General features: G+C 41.1%; 3 protein-coding genes across 3 annotated transcripts; all 3 read right to left on the minus strand.

The window, feature by feature from the left end:
- Positions 1-920: 920 nt before the first annotated feature.
- Positions 921-3,343, minus strand: LOC135635227 (IQ domain-containing protein IQM1-like). The gene is made up of 9 exons (XM_065146174.1): positions 2,937-3,343; positions 2,733-2,847; positions 2,583-2,648; positions 2,402-2,490; positions 2,208-2,295; positions 1,973-2,110; positions 1,787-1,879; positions 1,560-1,661; positions 921-1,364 (listed from the first exon to the last, which is right to left on the minus strand). Exons 1-9 carry the CDS (start codon positions 3,341-3,343, stop codon positions 921-923), a joined length of 1,542 nt encoding a protein of 513 aa, XP_065002246.1.
- Positions 3,344-6,269: 2,926 nt separating this feature from the next.
- Positions 6,270-8,236, minus strand: LOC103981633 (cytochrome P450 724B1-like). The gene is made up of 7 exons (XM_009398379.2): positions 8,028-8,236; positions 7,627-7,954; positions 7,394-7,546; positions 7,049-7,306; positions 6,803-6,968; positions 6,603-6,709; positions 6,270-6,521 (listed from the first exon to the last, which is right to left on the minus strand). The coding sequence occupies exons 1-7, from the start codon at positions 8,234-8,236 to the stop codon at positions 6,270-6,272; spliced, it is 1,473 nt and encodes a 490-aa protein (XP_009396654.2).
- Positions 8,237-9,539: 1,303 nt separating this feature from the next.
- Positions 9,540-12,543, minus strand: LOC135635237 (putative pumilio homolog 8, chloroplastic). The gene is made up of 5 exons (XM_065146192.1): positions 11,543-12,543; positions 11,298-11,460; positions 10,594-10,757; positions 9,782-10,040; positions 9,540-9,687 (listed from the first exon to the last, which is right to left on the minus strand). Exons 1-5 carry the CDS (start codon positions 12,541-12,543, stop codon positions 9,580-9,582), a joined length of 1,695 nt encoding a protein of 564 aa, XP_065002264.1. The 3' UTR covers positions 9,540-9,579.
- Between the last annotated feature and the right edge of the window lie 5,632 nt (positions 12,544-18,175).

The following is an 18,175-nucleotide window of genomic DNA, read 5'->3' on the forward strand; positions in this document are numbered from 1 at the left end:
ACACTAAAAATATCACCCTTTGAGATCTAAATCAGATCGTCTGCGTGAGGTCTTCTATTCATGTATTTTACCCGGTGGAGTGTTAGAAGTTACCATATATGATATGATATGATCAGCATATTTTTTTTTTTCTGATTTCTATCAAATAATAGGGATTTGATATCTCTTGATTTATCATTTTATGAGATTGATTAGATTCTTTTTTTATCCTTTTATGATCTGTCCAGAATTACAGTCAAAGTTCAATTTCTTCTTTCTCTTTTCTTTCTAACAAGGGGATTGAAATGATCTCTGGGTTTTCTGTGCCTGGCCAATCAAATTAAGATGATCCATCAATTCATATGAAGATTGACATGGCACCGAAAACTGTCTGTTGCTTTGTATGGTTGTCCTCTCTTTGATGAACTATGCTAAATGGGCTGTTGGCTTCTATTTCTAATCAAGTTTTCCTTGTTGGTTAGTCCGATCATTATTAAGTTTGAAGTCATTTGAAGATTGATACATTTTAGCCTCTTCTTCCAGTAGCTTAAACTCAAACTCAAACTTGAAGAGAGCTGTGCTTATACAACTAAAAAGGTCTCTGTGCTTACACTTCTGAACTTCCATAATGTAAATTAATCAGATTGATGTAAACATCAAATTACAGGCAGTATATATATTACATAAACCAGCAAGAGACGAAAAAAAGGACCATAATCTACATCTCTCTCTAAAAGTACAGGAAGAATATCCTTCTTTACATTCCTTTTGGGATTTCAGAATCCCAAGCGGAACGAAAAAAATATAGAGACAGAGAGAGAGAGAGTGAAGAAAAAAAACTAAGATTTGTTTACAGTAATCTCCATAAAATAGTAGAAAAGGAAAAAGCAATTGGTAGCTCACTCGAAGCTTTGTACACCAAAGCTGCGTGTGCCGCAGTGTCAGCATCTCCTCCTGTGGTTGGGTAGAGTGAGGGAGACGGTGGGCCTCGGAATGCCCATGTACTGAAGCCGAGGCGAAAGCCTCACCTTGGGGCTGGGTCGAGGAGATGGCACAGGGGCTCTGTGGCCGCTGGGCGACGCAGCAACCCTCGGCGAGAGGTTCACCTGCTCCAGTGCCTTCGATTGGAGGTCAGTCGGGTAATCCCGGACGCACCCAATTCGAGCCCCCGCAGCACTCGTCCACTTGCATGGCAAGCGTTCCCCGAGCTCCGACGCCTTCTCCCCGCCCATCGTTTCCTCCGTACCGCTGCTTTCTTGCTCGCTGGATTCCTGCAAAGCTTCCGCAACCGCCGCTGCATCCCGAGCCGCAGTGGAATCCACTGCCATCTCATCGGCACGTCTCTTGAATGACGGATGCTCATCGTCGTCGTCAATGGAACATCTCTGCGAATCAAACACATCGTACGTGTTACAGACGGCAACAGTCTTTGCATGCATGGAGGAGGAAGATACCATATGTTCTGTTATTTTCGGTCATTAAGTCCGTAAAACATTCTTTATAGTGTTGCAACGGCTGTAAGAGAGTTTTCAGAGAACAGAAACAATTCAACCAAGAGTGAGAATTTATCATATATTTACCTTGACATTACTGAGGTCTACGTTGTTGCGCCGAAGGAAGACGATAAATTCCTTGAAGTTTTCTTCTGTTGGGAGGTAATGACCACTGTATGGCCATATGGCCTGAAGAACACCAGAACAGGGGGAAACAAGATTTAATTAGAATGTGTTCCTCCACCAATTAACGTCATCTACTATGTAGATTCTGGTGCCGATAGCTTCTCTTCCCCATTAGAGAACTTGCCTACCTTTAGCACCCCTTCTACTGCCACCAATCTTCCTGCGGATGTCGTTGCTCCCCCAGATAAGAAACTCGAGTGCTGGAACTTCCCCTTCTTCTTCTGCCCATAGTAGGACATAAGATGATATCAGACACATCGAGAATACATACATGTAGATGTTCCAAATGCTGGTTTATGGTGCCTGACATTTACCTGACCCACGTATAACACTCTTGATGTGCTGAGAACAAATATCCACTTGGAACCTTCGGTGGTGGCCACAGGCATTTTACTTTGTTTGTAGACAAGCCTTCCATCCTCCACGATGACTTCATATGTTTCCCTCTCTTTCTGCATACAGAACACTTGTTGTTGTTAGTCATCATCGTGAACTCATGCATTGCATATAGCAACTTGAGGAGAAGAACGAGTTGAAGGTGGTGCATACAGGTCCGAGGTATTCGATGCACTGGTTTTGAAGTTTGTTTCTTGGGCACTTGTCAAGATTTATTTCCCTTCCATCACCAACATCCAGCCTTCAATATGAGTAAAAGAAAGAAAGCGAAGGATGTTAGCACTGAGAGTTCAATCAACAGAAGGCAATAATCTCCTAGTAGAAGCATGTATGCATTCCATGCTCACCAGTAAAAGAATGGCTGGTTGCTCTCGCTCTTGAACCAGATATCGTAGTAGAAGTGCAAATTGTGGCCATACCGATGTCGTGGATCGATCTGCGCAGCAGAATTACCCATCAGAGGACATGCTTAGGCTGTAAGATTTAACGCAGAAGAATATTGTTGGAACAGGTTGATTCATTTCTTACAGCTTCCAGCCAGTGTTGTAGTGCCAGCTTCTGAGCCTTTTCATCTTTGGACAAACCCTTCCCGACCTGAAAACATGATTGGATGAGCAAAACGAGCAGTAGAGGTTCAAGTTCAATGCACGGATGGATTGGATGCTCTCACTTCATTACCTTGGCTGCTCTGGTTCGCGCCCTTGCCCATCGGGAAGCTGCTGTCTCTGGCTTTTCGACTTTGAAGAATGACACCGAGCTATGCTCCAGCGATGCAAAGTCTAATGCCTTCCACCTGTAGAGGGAGTAACAGTATCAGAGAGTGAGGTTGCAGAAAGGTAGAACACAGATTAACCAAGAATTATGGTGCCATTGGAGACTAACCATAGCTCCTCGACCACAACCGCGCAATCTGCTAGATTTCTTCTGGTTCGGTAACTCCTGTACATCTTCTGCAGCTTGGTAGCTGCTGCATCAAGCTCACTCGAACCCCTGGGTGAGGAAAACTCAGGAAGGCACCTCGAAAAGCCAGCGTCGTGTTGGATCACTTCCGGTTCCGAGCTCTTGAAGCTTGAAGACTTCTCCATGGCTGTGCCGTTGGGTACATCGGACGCCATCCTTTTCCATGAATCGCTTCGTCTGAAACCAAGTGATCTCAAGTTCACGTTGATGTCTTTCTCGCCAAAGCTAATCGATCCGAGTAAAGCATCTTTTGTCTCTGCCAGACCAATTATTTTGCTCCCCATGCATTCGATCCGAGCCCACGTAAGCAAGGACAGGGACAGACCCATTGTTACGATTCCACTAGTATGGCCCTGTCAAGAAGAACGTACACAAACTATGACGGTGAGTTCCGGAATTCCGTGACGAATTGAAGTCATTGTAATGTAATGCCACATAAACAGACTCTTGGGAGGAAGCTTTGCTACATATAATCCAAAAGAAAGAGAAAGAAGAACTGAGAGTATTGTATTTGCCTAATCATCGGTTTTTCACCGCATTGGGTGCACTTGTGACGGCTGAGGACTACGCCGCCGGTTAACTGGTGTTAATTAAACCTCATTAAAGAACTGCTTGATTAACCTGAGTAGATATTTTCATCTAGAACACATTTCTCTATCTCTGGTCAATACATAAGAATGCTGAGCGTAAGCAGCTGGAACATGATCACCTCACCCGAGGGATCAAAGTATGCATGTAACAACTGAAAGGGTTTCTCCCAAACATACTCATCGCATCTCTTTTTGCTAGTAGATTACAGAAACCATTTCCAAACTGCAAAACACAAGGCACAAAAGTACTCCAGAAAGGAGAGCTCCTGCAGGAGACGCAACATACATCAAGAGCAGACGCAAGAGAGGGATACCTGACGGATCCGAGGAAGACGAAAACCAACGCTTGCTTGTGGGAGAGGAGGACAAAGGGTAAGCGAATGGCTAGCTTTGCACAATTTCCGACGACTTCCTACGCTTAATTTATAGTGTCGCATGTCTTGATCAAGCCGTGCTGGTTCCTACATGCCCACAGTACGGAGTAGCAGCCCTACGAACAGGCTTCGATCAACCTGACCGCGGTATCGTAGACATCCGCGAAGGGTTGACAACCATGGATTTCTTTGGTTCGACCGGTGAATCGCCACCCGTTTCCAGTCGGAGGGTTCAGATGTATCGCCTCTGGATGCCACTACACGTTCTCAGAAGCTCGGCCTTTGATAAGTCAACATGCGGCGAAAATTTCCGTTGACCATGGATTACTTTTCTGATAGCTCATCCTATCTATTGATTACACCACAAACAAGTCTAATCGTGTTCTCTTTTTCGCAAAAAACTGTGTTATATAAATAGAAACTAATATTCAAACTTTGCTGCGGTAATCAGATGACGATAGGTTGGACGGTGAAGAAGCGTATGCGTGGTTTGCAACAACGTGTGTGTGGTAGTGATAGTTTCATGTTTCCCTTCGTCATGCCCTTCGTCATACGGACGGTCAACCTCCCACGCGTACAATCCATGAATCAAGTCGCCTCTCAATATTTAAGTGTTTATACATGTGAGAATCATCAGATATGCGATACAAGTCGCACATTCTTTCTCGTACGGACAAAATCAAAGCGTAAACAAAACCACAAAGCGGCATGTGAAATGGAGGACGTGCCCTCCGCTCTGGGCGTTTGACCGTTGACCGACATGCGCCGCGTAGGATGCAGACGTGACTCACGAGCGTGAAAGCGTGACGTTCATATTGGCAACCCCTCTTCGTTTCCATTCGCCCGGTGATCCCACCGTCCCGCGACACGGTCGGTGATTCTTGAAACATGTTTTGGAACGACGACGGCGTCGATCAGCATCTGATCCATGCTTTTCTGCAGATGTGTGGACCATCAAAGAGCGTTCACTTGAGAAAGATACCGTCAGGGGTGACACTGCCCTCCCTGCCTTCAGCGTACACGGTTGCCGGCGTTAGCGGATAACTCCTAAAGAAGGTGAGTGAGACGCAAATGTAGAGGTGACAGATACGCACATGAAAAGCCGGTGATGAGACAGACAGATGGTTGGCAAGGAAGGGGATTTGACCTTGTCAACTGCCTTGGGACAGCAACGACACGCTAATATAGCAGAGCAGAAGCTCCTATTTTAACCATATCGATTTCCATTAGAGCTCGTCCTCCGGATCCTTGCCTCCCTCCTCCGTCAGCAACAGGTTTCAGCCTCCGCCCACCCACGCTCCTCCTCCTCCTCCTATCCTAACCCTCAAGAGGGGACGAACACAAGAGAGGATCGAGGAGGGGAAGTAATGGCTTATCAAAAGGCGACCACGGTGCTCTTCATGTGCGCGTTGCTGTTTCTTTCCTTCGTCGCAAGGATCGAGGGTAGCCAGAACTGCTACTGCGAGTGCATGAAGAAGTGCATTCCTCTGGGGATCGTGAGCGAGCAGGAATGCTCCAAGGAGTGCGACGAGGCGTGTATGACGCTAGGGTTTGACGGTAAACCGGAAGGAGGGATGGACTACTGTAGAAAACTGGAGAGTTAGAAACACTATCCTCGGATAAATAAACGCCCCCATCATTTTAACCAAATTTTATATGTCCTCTATGTTATGTTTATGTGTGTTTACGATGATGATGATGATGTCTTAGTCTCTCTCTGCAGCTTCATGTTTTCTTTCTCTGCAATATCACATGTTCGTTGTTTTGCATGCTTATATTCCTCTTCGCGCAGATCACGATGACTTGCATGGCAATGGCACGGTGTACAGCACTTGTTATTGTGTGCTATGTTTCAGTTTCTTGGGGGTACTTATGGAAGACCAATTTTTATAAGGTCAACTTTGCATTCCCGAGTTCTCGGGGTGACCTTTGACCCATATAAGCCAATGCCCGATTCTTAAGATCGTAACATGGCCTAAGAGGTGAAATAATATTAAGAATATCATTGCTCGATAAATCGGTTAAAATAATACAAAATTTCAAAGAAGATATAAATCTGATTAGACTCAAAACCCGACCGCGTTGCCTGCTAGTCAAAGTCGTTAGATCTTGGCCTAATTTCCAAGAACTTTCTTATAGATTTTATATCGACCATCCATACAAAGACCCACTGGGAGAGAAGCGAGAGAAATACAACATATTGTTCTCCTTATTATCTAATGATATTGAAATTACCCAAATCTCACATTAGCAGTCAGTCCACTAATATTACTGAAGAACTAGTGGATACATCAACTTGTGGCCTGCTCCTGAGAAGGACATGGATCGCTCAGAGGTTGTATGGCAATCTTAAGTCCTTTCTTGAAGTCGAGGAACGGGAAGGACATGGGCCAGTCATCCTCCTCCTGCGTCTTCCATGAGTACTTGAGGAGCAGATGATGCAGAAAAATGCAGGTGTCCAACCATGCCAGATCAGATCCAGGGCACAACCTTTTCCCTCCACCAAATGGCATAAAGTTCCTTGCGATCTCCACCTCCTCGTTCTACGTGACCATGCGACGGTGCAGTAAAGATCATGGTCTGATGATTCATGGTGAGTGGGAAAGAGGAGAATGGCTTCGTACCTGCCATCTCCGTGGGTCGAACCGGAAAGGATCATTGTGGAGAGAACCGTCCAAATGAACACCGGAAAGTATCGGCAGAACTTTCCACCCAGCAGGAATCTCGAACTCTTGATCACGACATAACGCATGCAGGAAGAATCAAAGTTCAGTGATTGTTGTTGTGATTCGACAAGTAGAACAAATCACGAAGACATTTATACCTTTGTATCGGACGGGCTTTATTGCTTTGCGGTGAACAAACTTCACCACGTTCCCCAGACGCAAAGCTTCGTTTATGAGGCACTGAGTGAGCCGCATGTCCTTGTAATCCTGCCATTTCAGTGGCTCATCTCCTGCTTTCTTCTTCCTCGCTGCAGCATGCTCTGCCTGTCATCACGGAGCACCGATGCATGCACACGCTCTTGAGGTCTGAATCAGCCTGGGTCGAGCGACAGAAGAAAACTTACCCTGAGCTCGCTCAGAATCTCCGGGTCGTTCCCTACAAATTTGACGATGATAGCGATGAGCATGGCGGTGGTCTCGTACCCTCCGATCAAAAGATCGATCACGAGGCCAAAGATCTCTTCCTCCGCCAGGCCACCATGGGACTCCAGCAAGTCGAGAAAATCTTTCGTCCCTTCCACCTCCGGCGCTCCTGCAGCAATCCTCTGTCGCCGTCGTCGATCCCGGATTTCCCCCACTATTTTTGTAATCTGAAACTTCGCCTGCCGACGGAGAATCGATCTCAAACATCGTATCCATGAACGTGTTTCATGTTCCTAGCACCGAATACTATATATAACATGTCTTACTCGTCGAGCTTTGACAAAGGCCGTGCCGGGGAGGTTTATTGGGGCTGACACAAACCCTTTCATGAATGTCTTGTAGTTATCGAGGAGCTGCACGGTCTCGGGGTCTTCGGGGCTCAAGCTCAGGGTATGCTTGACTATCACACTGAAAGTGAACTGAGACAGAAGCACAAAGAAACGTCATCAGCTTATTTCTATCTTCTCTTGCAAATGTTTTCGTAAGGAAAGCTGAAAACCTTGCGAGTCTCATCGCAGAAAACCAAGGTCTTTTTGTTCTTCCAAGAATCCATGAGCCGGACGACGATGTTGTCGATGTCGGAAATAGTGGCAGCCTCGTGCGTCTTCATGGAGGAGAAGAGGCCGAGAGCCACGCCGCGAATGCGCTTGTGCGCATCGCCGGTCATAACAAGCATCGTGAAATCGCCAATAACTTTTGGGATGCTCGCAGGATAACTGGCCTCGAATAGTCTTCCCTCGTTCTGCATGATGAAGTGATTGAAGTCCACGTCGCATGAGACCACGGTGGGGTGACCGAATAGATGCGATCGGAAGATCTTCCCGTACCTTCAAAAAGCAACGATGAACAAACAGCTAATGCATACAAGTACACATGGTACGGAAGATGATGCATGCACACCGCTTGATGTTCTCCTCCAGGAATTGACCCGTCGTGCATGACAAATGGGGATTGATGAAAGACATGGTCTTGCCGATCAGTGGGAGCCAGCCAAAAGAGCCGGGTGGAAGCTTACAACCCTTGGGCTCTCCATAGGCGTGCCGAAATAAACGGTACAGAAACAGGACGGTGAGGAAGAGGAGAGCGAGAGGTTGCAGGAGAAGAAACATGTTGCCTGCCTCACAGCCTGACGCCCTTGTGCCTCCACTCGGTCACTGCAAGACAATACATATAAATAGCTTGGATTGGTTCATTCTGGGAGATCGAAGCATATTTTCGTCTTCCATCGCATGTGAGGATACAGAGGGAGCAAATCGTACACAAATAATTACTTGCGTGCACAGAAGGATGCAGTGATTCGGGGGGAAAGAATCTGACCGTCTTCGAAGACAACTGTAGCAAGCATCGCGATCCAGCTTATCGGGTGGGGGGAACTACTTTCCCTGATCTGAACATATCAAGCAGTGAATGCAAGCTCTACCAGCGTTTCCCTACACGTTGTCTATGTTATAAATCGTTCAAATTAAAAAGAAAAAAAATCTTTTCAAAAGATTTATTTGAAAAGGTGTTTTCTTTCATTTTTTTGGTAGTTATTTTTCAAATGTCATGTCTTTTGAAAAAATAGTTATAATTTTCAAAGGTTGTGTCTTTGAGAAAATAGTTAATTTTCAAATGTTATGTTTTTTGAGAAAATATCTATAAATAGCTATTTGGGGTAAATTACAAATACAACTCTTTCATGCTCTTCTTCTTTACTCTCCAAATGATTGAGTTAGACATTCTCTAATTCCTCTCTGAAGATTCTTTATTGTTTGCTCAATACAGATCTTCTTAAGGCTTGTCATATCCACTAAAACTATTTGCATCAAACCCAGAGCAATCTTATTGAGAAGAGGGTGCAAATATCGTTTTTAGGAAAGTGTTTATACACGTTTCAAGCCTAAATATCTTTCCTAAAGTATTCTTGATCTTGTGTTTGTTATTTGTTTCCATAATGTTTTCTATCCATTTCTTTATCGTATCTTTTTCCAACGGTCTCATGTTAACGCTTCAATACATCTGCTTCTGTCATGTTCATCCGCTAGCAAGATTAATAATATATATATATTCATCCGTACACCACCCAATGATTTGATATCTGTGCCGGCATTGAATCCGAAATCAGCTTACACGTTTGCCATACAAGATTAATAATCGAAAGAAACTCAAAATTAATTTATCACAAGAGGAAAATGGTAGTCCACACAATAATAAGGATCAATTATTCTCGAGGAGAGGGGGGCGAAAACCACATTACACCACTAAACAACTACTTCACAGGAATATCTAAGACACTACAGAAAACTGCTTATTCCTCCTACAACTCTACAGACTCATATACTACTTAGAAGATCTGATAAAACGCGACGCTGCATGAAATCAATCATCTCCTTTCACAGACGGGTATAGCGACAAGCGATGAGTTACATGGTATGATAACAACACCGCTTCCAAGCGTTCTTAGTACACGTCTTCATCGATGTTTGTTCAGAACCATCGAGAAGATCCTTTTGCAGTACGGATTGAATTGAAGGGTTACATGCGGTCGGATTGCCTCGACCAGTGCATCATGGAGACGCCCCTGAGGAGGAGGAGGGAGTGAAACATGAGTTAGAATCTTCACCATAACAAAAATTGTCATCTACTTACAGATTAATTCTTCTTGTGATAGAGACCTTTGTAAGCTCGAGGGCGGATCTGATTACATAATTTGCATATGGGTCTTGCAGTAGCTGTTTAAACTCGGGCGACGACGCCAACTCATATATGATCTGTGCCTGGTGTTCTTCTTCGAATTTCTTCAGGCATTTCTCCACCACATGACTGCTAGACTTGTGTCTTGAGAGTTCTACATAATTTCCTCGAAACTGTGATGCCAGAGTTGTATTTATCGAGGGATCTTTGAGATCTATGAGACACTGAACCACATAGTTACTGAGACAGAGAGAAACAACTGTTAGTCTGACAATACGATAATGCAAAGTCAACACGGAGCTTTGGCAATGATATCAGTAATCTCATAGAGCAGAATCTACTTTAACAAAACCAAATTTCTACATGTGAAAAAAGCATCCAAATTTACTCGAACACAATGATGCAAAAGTCAACACAGAGCTTTGACAATGACATCAGTAATCTCATAGAGCAGAATTTACTTTTGACTAAACCAATTTTCTACATGTGAAGAAAGCATCCAAATTTACTCAAACACAATGATGCAAAAGTCAACACACAGCTTTGACAACGATATCAGTAATCTCATAGACAAAACCAAATTTCTGCATGTGAAAAAAACATCCAAATTTACTCGAACACAATGATGCAAAAGTTAACACAGAGCTTTGACAATGATATCAGTAGTCTCATAGAGCAGAATTTACTTAAACAAAATTTACTTAGGTAGAGCAGAATTTACTCTACCTAAGTATGTTACCGGTGAAACTTGAATTTTGTAGAACAGTAAGGAAGGCCGATGCCGAGAAATTACCCATAAGCATCCATCGAAAGGTGATGACCATAAGCAGCTGTTTGCTTGAGCAATTCTGCTCGAAGCTCTCCTGTGGAGTACTTTATGCAGCTTTGCAAAATGCAACATCCATGTTGATGAGTAGCCAGTTGATAACAGTACCCGGCAGCAGCAGCAAAAAAGATCTGCCACAAAGAAAATGGTCGACTGATTAACTCCATGCAAGCATTACACACAGAAGAGTGCTTTGTATTGATCGGATTTGAGTTGTAAAGGTTTTCAGAGAGAGACTTATATAACTCTAGTTTGGAATCCATAATGAAACATAAATTTCAAAGTGTTCTGTACAGATTTCCATAGCAACTCAATTCACGTCTCCTGAGATCACTAGTTTCTTCTCCAATTCACAATCAACCCAATGTTTGCAGGCCTCAATGTGCTAATTCTAATCCTTCTATTACTATGATAAATATGCAGGTATATTTCTGTGCTGTTAGATTATGGTAAGCGTCTCTGCTTCAGTTATTAGTATGAGTATCCAATTCAGAACAAGATGTGCATTCAGAACCTATCATTCACTGTTATCCAAAGAACAAAAGCTACTCAGTTTCTGGATATGATCCTTCTCCTCTCATCAAAAGGAACATGTGTGTGTGTGAGAGAGAGAGAGAGAGAGAGAGAGAGAGAGAGAGAGAGAGAGAGAGGGAAGAAAAGAAGGCAAGTACCTGATTGTACTCAGGTGGAAAGGATGTTAAGAAAGTATTGATCACACGGTTGCCATTTGGATCCAGAAAAAGATCAAGAATCCCACTGTAAAGTGAATAAATTACCAGTGAAATTTCTTTTGGTGTTCTGAGCATCTTAATTAAACTTTGTACTGCCTTTGTCCTGAAACCAAAACTTCAGTGAGATGCAAGGCATGATCAAAGAGAGACTGAAGCCAAAATGCACATCATGATAAGAGCAATACCCATGAGGATTCAGAGAGATTCTGACAAACCGATTTGGATCGGCTGCGAGCTCGACGATTATTCGCTGCGTTTGTTCTTTGCTGCAGACTTCGAGCAGCTTCAGCATGAGATTATTTCCGTAAGGGTGAACCGTGAGCTCGTCGACATGGTCGATGACCCCATGGTATAACAAGTCCACAAGCTGAGGCGCGTCTGCATCAGCCAACTGCAGCAATTTCTGGCATTCCCGCTTATCCTTCGCCATGCAGTAAATGCACTTGCCTGAAGTCATCAAGCTTCCATAGCTTGACGACAGAATAGACAAGCGATGAAGCTCCCGGAGGCAGAGGTGATTCGCGTCGACAGCAGTGCGTTGCAACCTACTTGACAACATCCAAAATTCATGCCTGTTCTGACCGACATATCGCGAAGCGTAGACGCCTCCCGTGGGGAAAGACCGAGTAGGCTCCAAGTAGCGCGGAGCGGGCTCGGGCGCGGGCGCGAGCGCGAGCCGCAACCGACTCAAAGCATCATCTTCATCATTGTGCATCGATCCAGACCAATCTGGCTCGGCTTCCAGAGCAGTCGTCCTCTGCACGGCACCAGGCGCCAAGAAGAGCGGAGTATAGGAGCGGCCGAACCGCCGCGGCACTCCGGCGTCGCCGTGTCCGTTCTGAAACGTACTCGTACGCGCCGGAGCGCCACCATCGTGGCCCCCGACATGCATGGCGGCCATCCGCACGACGAGGTGGCTCTCCTCCGGGAGCCATTCATAGTACGTCGACGGGCTATCCTCGGGGATAGCAGGTGACGACGACACGTCGCGGCCATGGAAGCGACGGCGGGCCTCGGCGGCGGCGCCATGACTATGAAGGGATGGGCGACGGAGAGGTGATCGTCGTCGTTGGGGCTCACGATCGGCCAGATTCGTTATCTTCTCCCTCTCCTCCGTAGAAGAGTCCCAAGGAAACATCGACTGTTGGTCCGGGAGGGAGATCGAACTAGCTTCAGGGGATTCCATGTTTACTGAGGAGAGAGAGAGTTACGAGGAAAGAAAGTGGGGTAATCGACGATATATGGCGATGATATATATATATATATAGAGAGAGAGAGAGGCGTGTTCGGAATTGGAATTGGAATTCGAGTGATATGAGAGAGAGAGGTGTGTTAGGAATCGGAATTGGAATTCGAGTGATATGAGAGAGAGAGGTGTGTTAGGAGTCGGAATCGGAATTGGAATTCGAATGTAATTGAGCGTTTAGATTTTGTATTCATTTATAATTAGATAAGATAGATGATATATATTGATCAATAGATCGTTCTCTGATTCCTTAAAGTATGATTACTTATGATATAATCAAGAAACTCTTTTAATTATTTATTTTAGACCGTTATCTTCCTATAAATAGAGAGGACCTCAAGAATAAGAGAACAAGAGAGGTTACTCATCTTGGTTGAGGGATTACAATTTCTCTCTCAACTTTTTTCCCTAACCATCAATCTAAGTGATCTTGAAAGGATATAAAGAGAGCAGAAGGATCTAGTTCTCTTACAGATTGATAGCGATCTTAGATCTAAAGACGATGCCCTTGCAGATAAAAATAGAGAACTCCTTTTCAAATGGCATCAAAAGGTATGTATCATAAAACTATATCTAATTATTTGGTTTCAATCCCAGCGTAAAAAGATTGTTTTCGTATTTAATATAGCATATTATAGATTTTATACAAACAATTAGTATTGGAGCCTAAGTTCTTGAGATCAAATATATTAGATCTATTATTTTTTATTTACGATGTATGAATGATCCCAATTATCCAATGATCATGAAGCAGCAATGGTCGTCGCCGACCTTGCTGCGTACAACCAACGAATCTACTGGTGACAGAGGTTGCGTTGGGTAACGTGCGTATCGTAGCCCAACAGGCGGCACACGTAATGTCACAAACTTAGCTGGAATTGTCTAAGTAGTGAGGCAACCTTGTAGCAAAGATGTGAACTTAGCTTGCGTTGTCTAGTCGTGCTTCGCCCTTGCGATTTGCATCCGCAAATATCAGCCCACTTGCAACCTCTTGCAGGTCCCAAAGGACCTGTAAAAGAGAAAGTTGATTAGTTCAAAGAACGAGTGACAGACAAGTCCCGATGTCTCGCGAAAAGGGGAAGTTTTACAAGCAATTCAGCAAGTACCTTGCATGCACAAGAGAAAAGAGGGAGAGGAGGAAAATAAGGACTTTAGAGAGTTGAACAAACAACTGCAAGTTCACAAACAATTGCTCACCGGGTGTCGGGCGTGACAACAAGTTCTCGTCAAGGTAACATGCGAACTTGCAAAAGATTATTCAATGCCCTACACTATACCGAAGCCCCATCCCCTATAGTGCCACTCGGGTGGTTCCAAGGTGCTAAGATGGCTGATGTTTTGTGTGCAGCAGTAGGCTGCAGAAAACAGCTCATGGCACGTGAAAACGGAGCTGTTTTGGGCTGTTTTGGGGCTATTTTGCTTGGTTCGATGAACGGTCACACTATAACGCTATAACTTGTTCGAACTTACATTTTTACAAGCAAAAGGACTTAAAACCAAGCCAAAACATGTTGCCAAGCAGTTATACATGTAGATGAGAGTGACAAACGGTTCGTTGAACGGAGTTGTTGCGGATGCGTGACAACCGTTCGTGAGAGTACGCGGGCATCGAGCGCCCTTGCGGCGACTGCACACAGGCAGCACCTGTGTCCATGTGGTGATTGTGCGCTACCAGCAACCGCAGCCAACCATGCACAGGTGACGATAGTCGCACAGGTAGTAGTCGCCCCTAGGCGACAGTCATGTGCTGGCAGCAACTGTGGCTAGTCGTGCACAAACGACGACAGCCGCGCAGGCAGTAGCCACATGCTCGGGCAATCACACCCAAGCACCGGCCACGCACCTGAAGGAATCGTCGCAGCGGCCACACGCAGGCAAAAGCAGCCCTATAGCGGCTGTGCGTGGGCAAGAACTGTCGTAACAACTGCACGCAAGCAAAGGCAGTGCCATGGCGGCTAGGTCGCACATGGGCAGTGGTAGCGCCGCACATGCAAGTGGCAACGATGCTACAGTAAGTTTTTAGCAAAATTATAAGGATATATACTGAGATTTGAGAGTTACAAGGAAAGAAAGGGGATAAACAAGGATATGTGTGTGTGTTAGGAATCAAAATTCGAGTGTACTAAGGATTAGAAGGAAAAATTCCACATGGGAATAAAACTCCGTAATGAAGTGTAGTATCACGCTTTTTATCTTTTTGTATTGATTTGATATAGATTGAGGCAATTTATATATTTCGACGTAGATTAAGTAGAGATGTCAAATCTAAGTAGTTTGATGCATATTTATTTTAAAGGACAGATCTAAATCAATGATTGCGTCCTAGATTTAGAACTAAACAAACCAATAACTTTTGTCTTTTGTAAAAAGATACCTCATTGAAATATTATGATCTAAAACAAATCCTATAAATCAACAAAATGATTCTCAAATTTTAAATCGATGATAAGTGAGATTTTAATAATTATATCAAAATATTAATTAAAAATATTTTGTTTAGAAAGATTGATTAAATCCAATAAATAAAGTTATTTTATGAGCTCAAGTTAACTTAGTATTTTGAGTTCATAGATCTATGTTTGCATTGGTGAAATATAGATTAGAGGTATTTGAGTTCAAAATCTCCTATTTTCAATAAGATTGATCCTAACATTATCAAAATCTTATCGAACTTTTTCACTATATAAAAAATAAACCTTTTGAGTGAATCGAAAATATTATTGATTTTGCTACTTTGTTAATCCTTTGTGAATTTTTCATCAAACTAAGCCTTTGATTTTGCTTGATGAAAAAATTTAACTAAATAAAAAATGAATTTACTAAGAAAATTAAATAAATAAAAATATTAACTACATAAAAATGAATCTAAAAATAATAACGAAATAAAATAAAATTTTATAATAACATAAAAAAGTTTAATTTTTAGATTTGAACCAATGATGGCTAAACTCACTACCGATCTCAACTCTATTAAAATCAATTGTTATATTTATTCTAGATATAGATGACAAAGGTATATATATTATTAGCTATTTTGTTTCACATTTTCTTTTTTTCTTTTTTTTATATGATCTTCTTCTATATTAGTCCTCGATTCGGTTATTGAGTTCGAATCGGAACCAAATCAACCTGATAAAAATCAAAATCAGCCTTAAGTGGTTCAGATGACATCAAAAGGTATGCATCGTAGAGCCAGATCTAATTATTTGATTTCAATTCTGGTATAAAAGATTGTTTCTGTATTTAATATAGCGTATTACAAATTTTATGCTAACAATGAGGATTCGAGAGTTACGAGGAAAGAAAAGGGATAAACAAGGATATATATATATATATGTGTGTGTGTATGTATGTATGTATGTGTGTGTTAGGAATCGAAATTCGAGTGTACTAAGGATTAGAAGGAAAAGTTTGACACGGAATAAAACTCTTTAATGAAGTGTAGTATCACGCTTTTTATCTTCTTGTATTGATTTTATATAGATTGAGGCAATTCATTTATTTGGACGTAGATTAAGTAGAGATGTCGAATCTAAATAGTTTGATATATATTTATTTTAAAGGATAGATATAAATCATTGATTGCGTCTTAGATTTAGAACTAAACAAACCAACGACTTTTGTCTTTGGTAAAAAGATAATACATTAAAATATTATGATCTAAAACAAATCCTATAAATCAACAAAATGATTCTCAAATCTTAAATGGATGATAAGTGAGATTCTTATAATTATATCAAAATATTAATTAAAAATATTTTGTTTAGAAAGATTGATCCAATCTAATAAATAAAGTTATTTTATGAGCTCGAGTTAACTTAGTATTTTGAGTTCATAGATCTATGTTTGCATCGGTGAAATGTAAGATTGATCCTAACATTATCAAAATCTTATCGACCTTTTTCACTATATAAAAAATGAATCTTTTGAGTGAATCGAAAATATTATTGATTTTGCTACTTTGTTAATCCTTTGTGAATTTTTCATCAAACTAAACCTTTGATTTTGCTTGATGAAAAAATTTAACTGAATAAAAAAATGAATTTATGAAGAAAATTAAATAAATACAAATATTAACTACATAAAACATAAATCTAAAAATAATAACTAAATAAAATAAAATTTTATAATAAAATAAAAAAAAGTTTAATTTGTTAGATTTGAGCCAATGATGGCTAAACTCACTACTGATCTCAACTCTATTAAAATTAATTATTATATTTATTCTAGATATAGACAACAAAGGTATATATATTATTAGTCATTTCGTGTCACTTTTTATTTTTTTTATTTTTTTTATATGATCCTCTTCTGTATTAGTTCTCGATTCAGTTAGAATTGAGTTCGAATAGGATCCAAACCAACCTAATAAAAATCGAAAGCAACCTTAGGTAGTTCGATTATGATTCTTGATTTTGAAAAATCAAATCAATGGTTTCAATTCTAAGCTTAACTAAACTAAGTATAGTTGTTAAATTTTTAATTTTAAAGCTTATTGACCTACATTTGAATATTGATAGAATCATTTAGTTTTTAAAATTTTTTAACTGAGATGAGTGATCAAATCGAAATCAAAACTATATCTTCGATTTGATTCTGAAACTAAAATTGGAATTGAAATAACTTGGATTCAATTCCTAGATCGAAGGTTATTCCATGTCATTTGTATCTCATCCTTGTTTAAATTGCAAAGACGATATAATTTTATTATCATATGATATAATTTTATTTTTTTAATCAAATTTAAATTAATAATGTTAATATTTTATAAAATAAAATAATAATAATTTTATTAAAAAAATATATATTATAATAATACTCAAATACAAAGATCTCCTAACATAAATAATAATATTTATTAATATTATATCATATGATTCAATGGAATCAAACGATTGGCACTGACTCACAATCAATTCAATCCCAACCTAATTTGAATTAGGTGCATGGTTGACTCATTAAACATCTAGGCTTATTATCTCAGTCTACATATTAATATCATGATGAGTCTGAATACAAATACAAGATATAATAAAAATTAATCCCTATCCTCATTTATGATTCCATCCTCATCCTATTTTGGATGAATCCTATGAATATAATAATACCTTAAGATATATGTGATATTTTATTTAGAAAGAAACATTAAGTTTCATTACTTAACTGAGAAGAAAATTGCAACTATTAAAGGGTCAAAAAATATCCTTTCCAAATATACTGGATACTAAATAGCTTGAGTTGGGCTGACATTATTTAGAAACATCTTGGGACCCTCTTTGCTGTACCAACACCTCTCACCAAACTAATGAAGATGAAACACTGCATTTATCTTTATCATTATAAATATGAAGGGTTGAGGGGAAGAAAAATAGAAGAATAATCCTCACAAGCAAGACAAGACTTGCAACATCTCTTTATGCTGGTGCAGGTGCAGACAACTAAATACAGCAACTCTCTGTGGACTATCCACATTGGTACAGAAAGATGAATGTTCAGAAATATTAGATATGATGAGGGATGAAAAGGTTGGATTATATTTTTGAGTTCAATTAGATATCAAAGAATCCTCCCC

The sequence above is a fragment of the Musa acuminata genome, chromosome BXJ3-4 (assembly GCF_036884655.1).
Source record: "Musa acuminata AAA Group cultivar baxijiao chromosome BXJ3-4, Cavendish_Baxijiao_AAA, whole genome shotgun sequence".
Taxonomy (NCBI): Eukaryota; Viridiplantae; Streptophyta; class Magnoliopsida; order Zingiberales; family Musaceae; genus Musa; species Musa acuminata.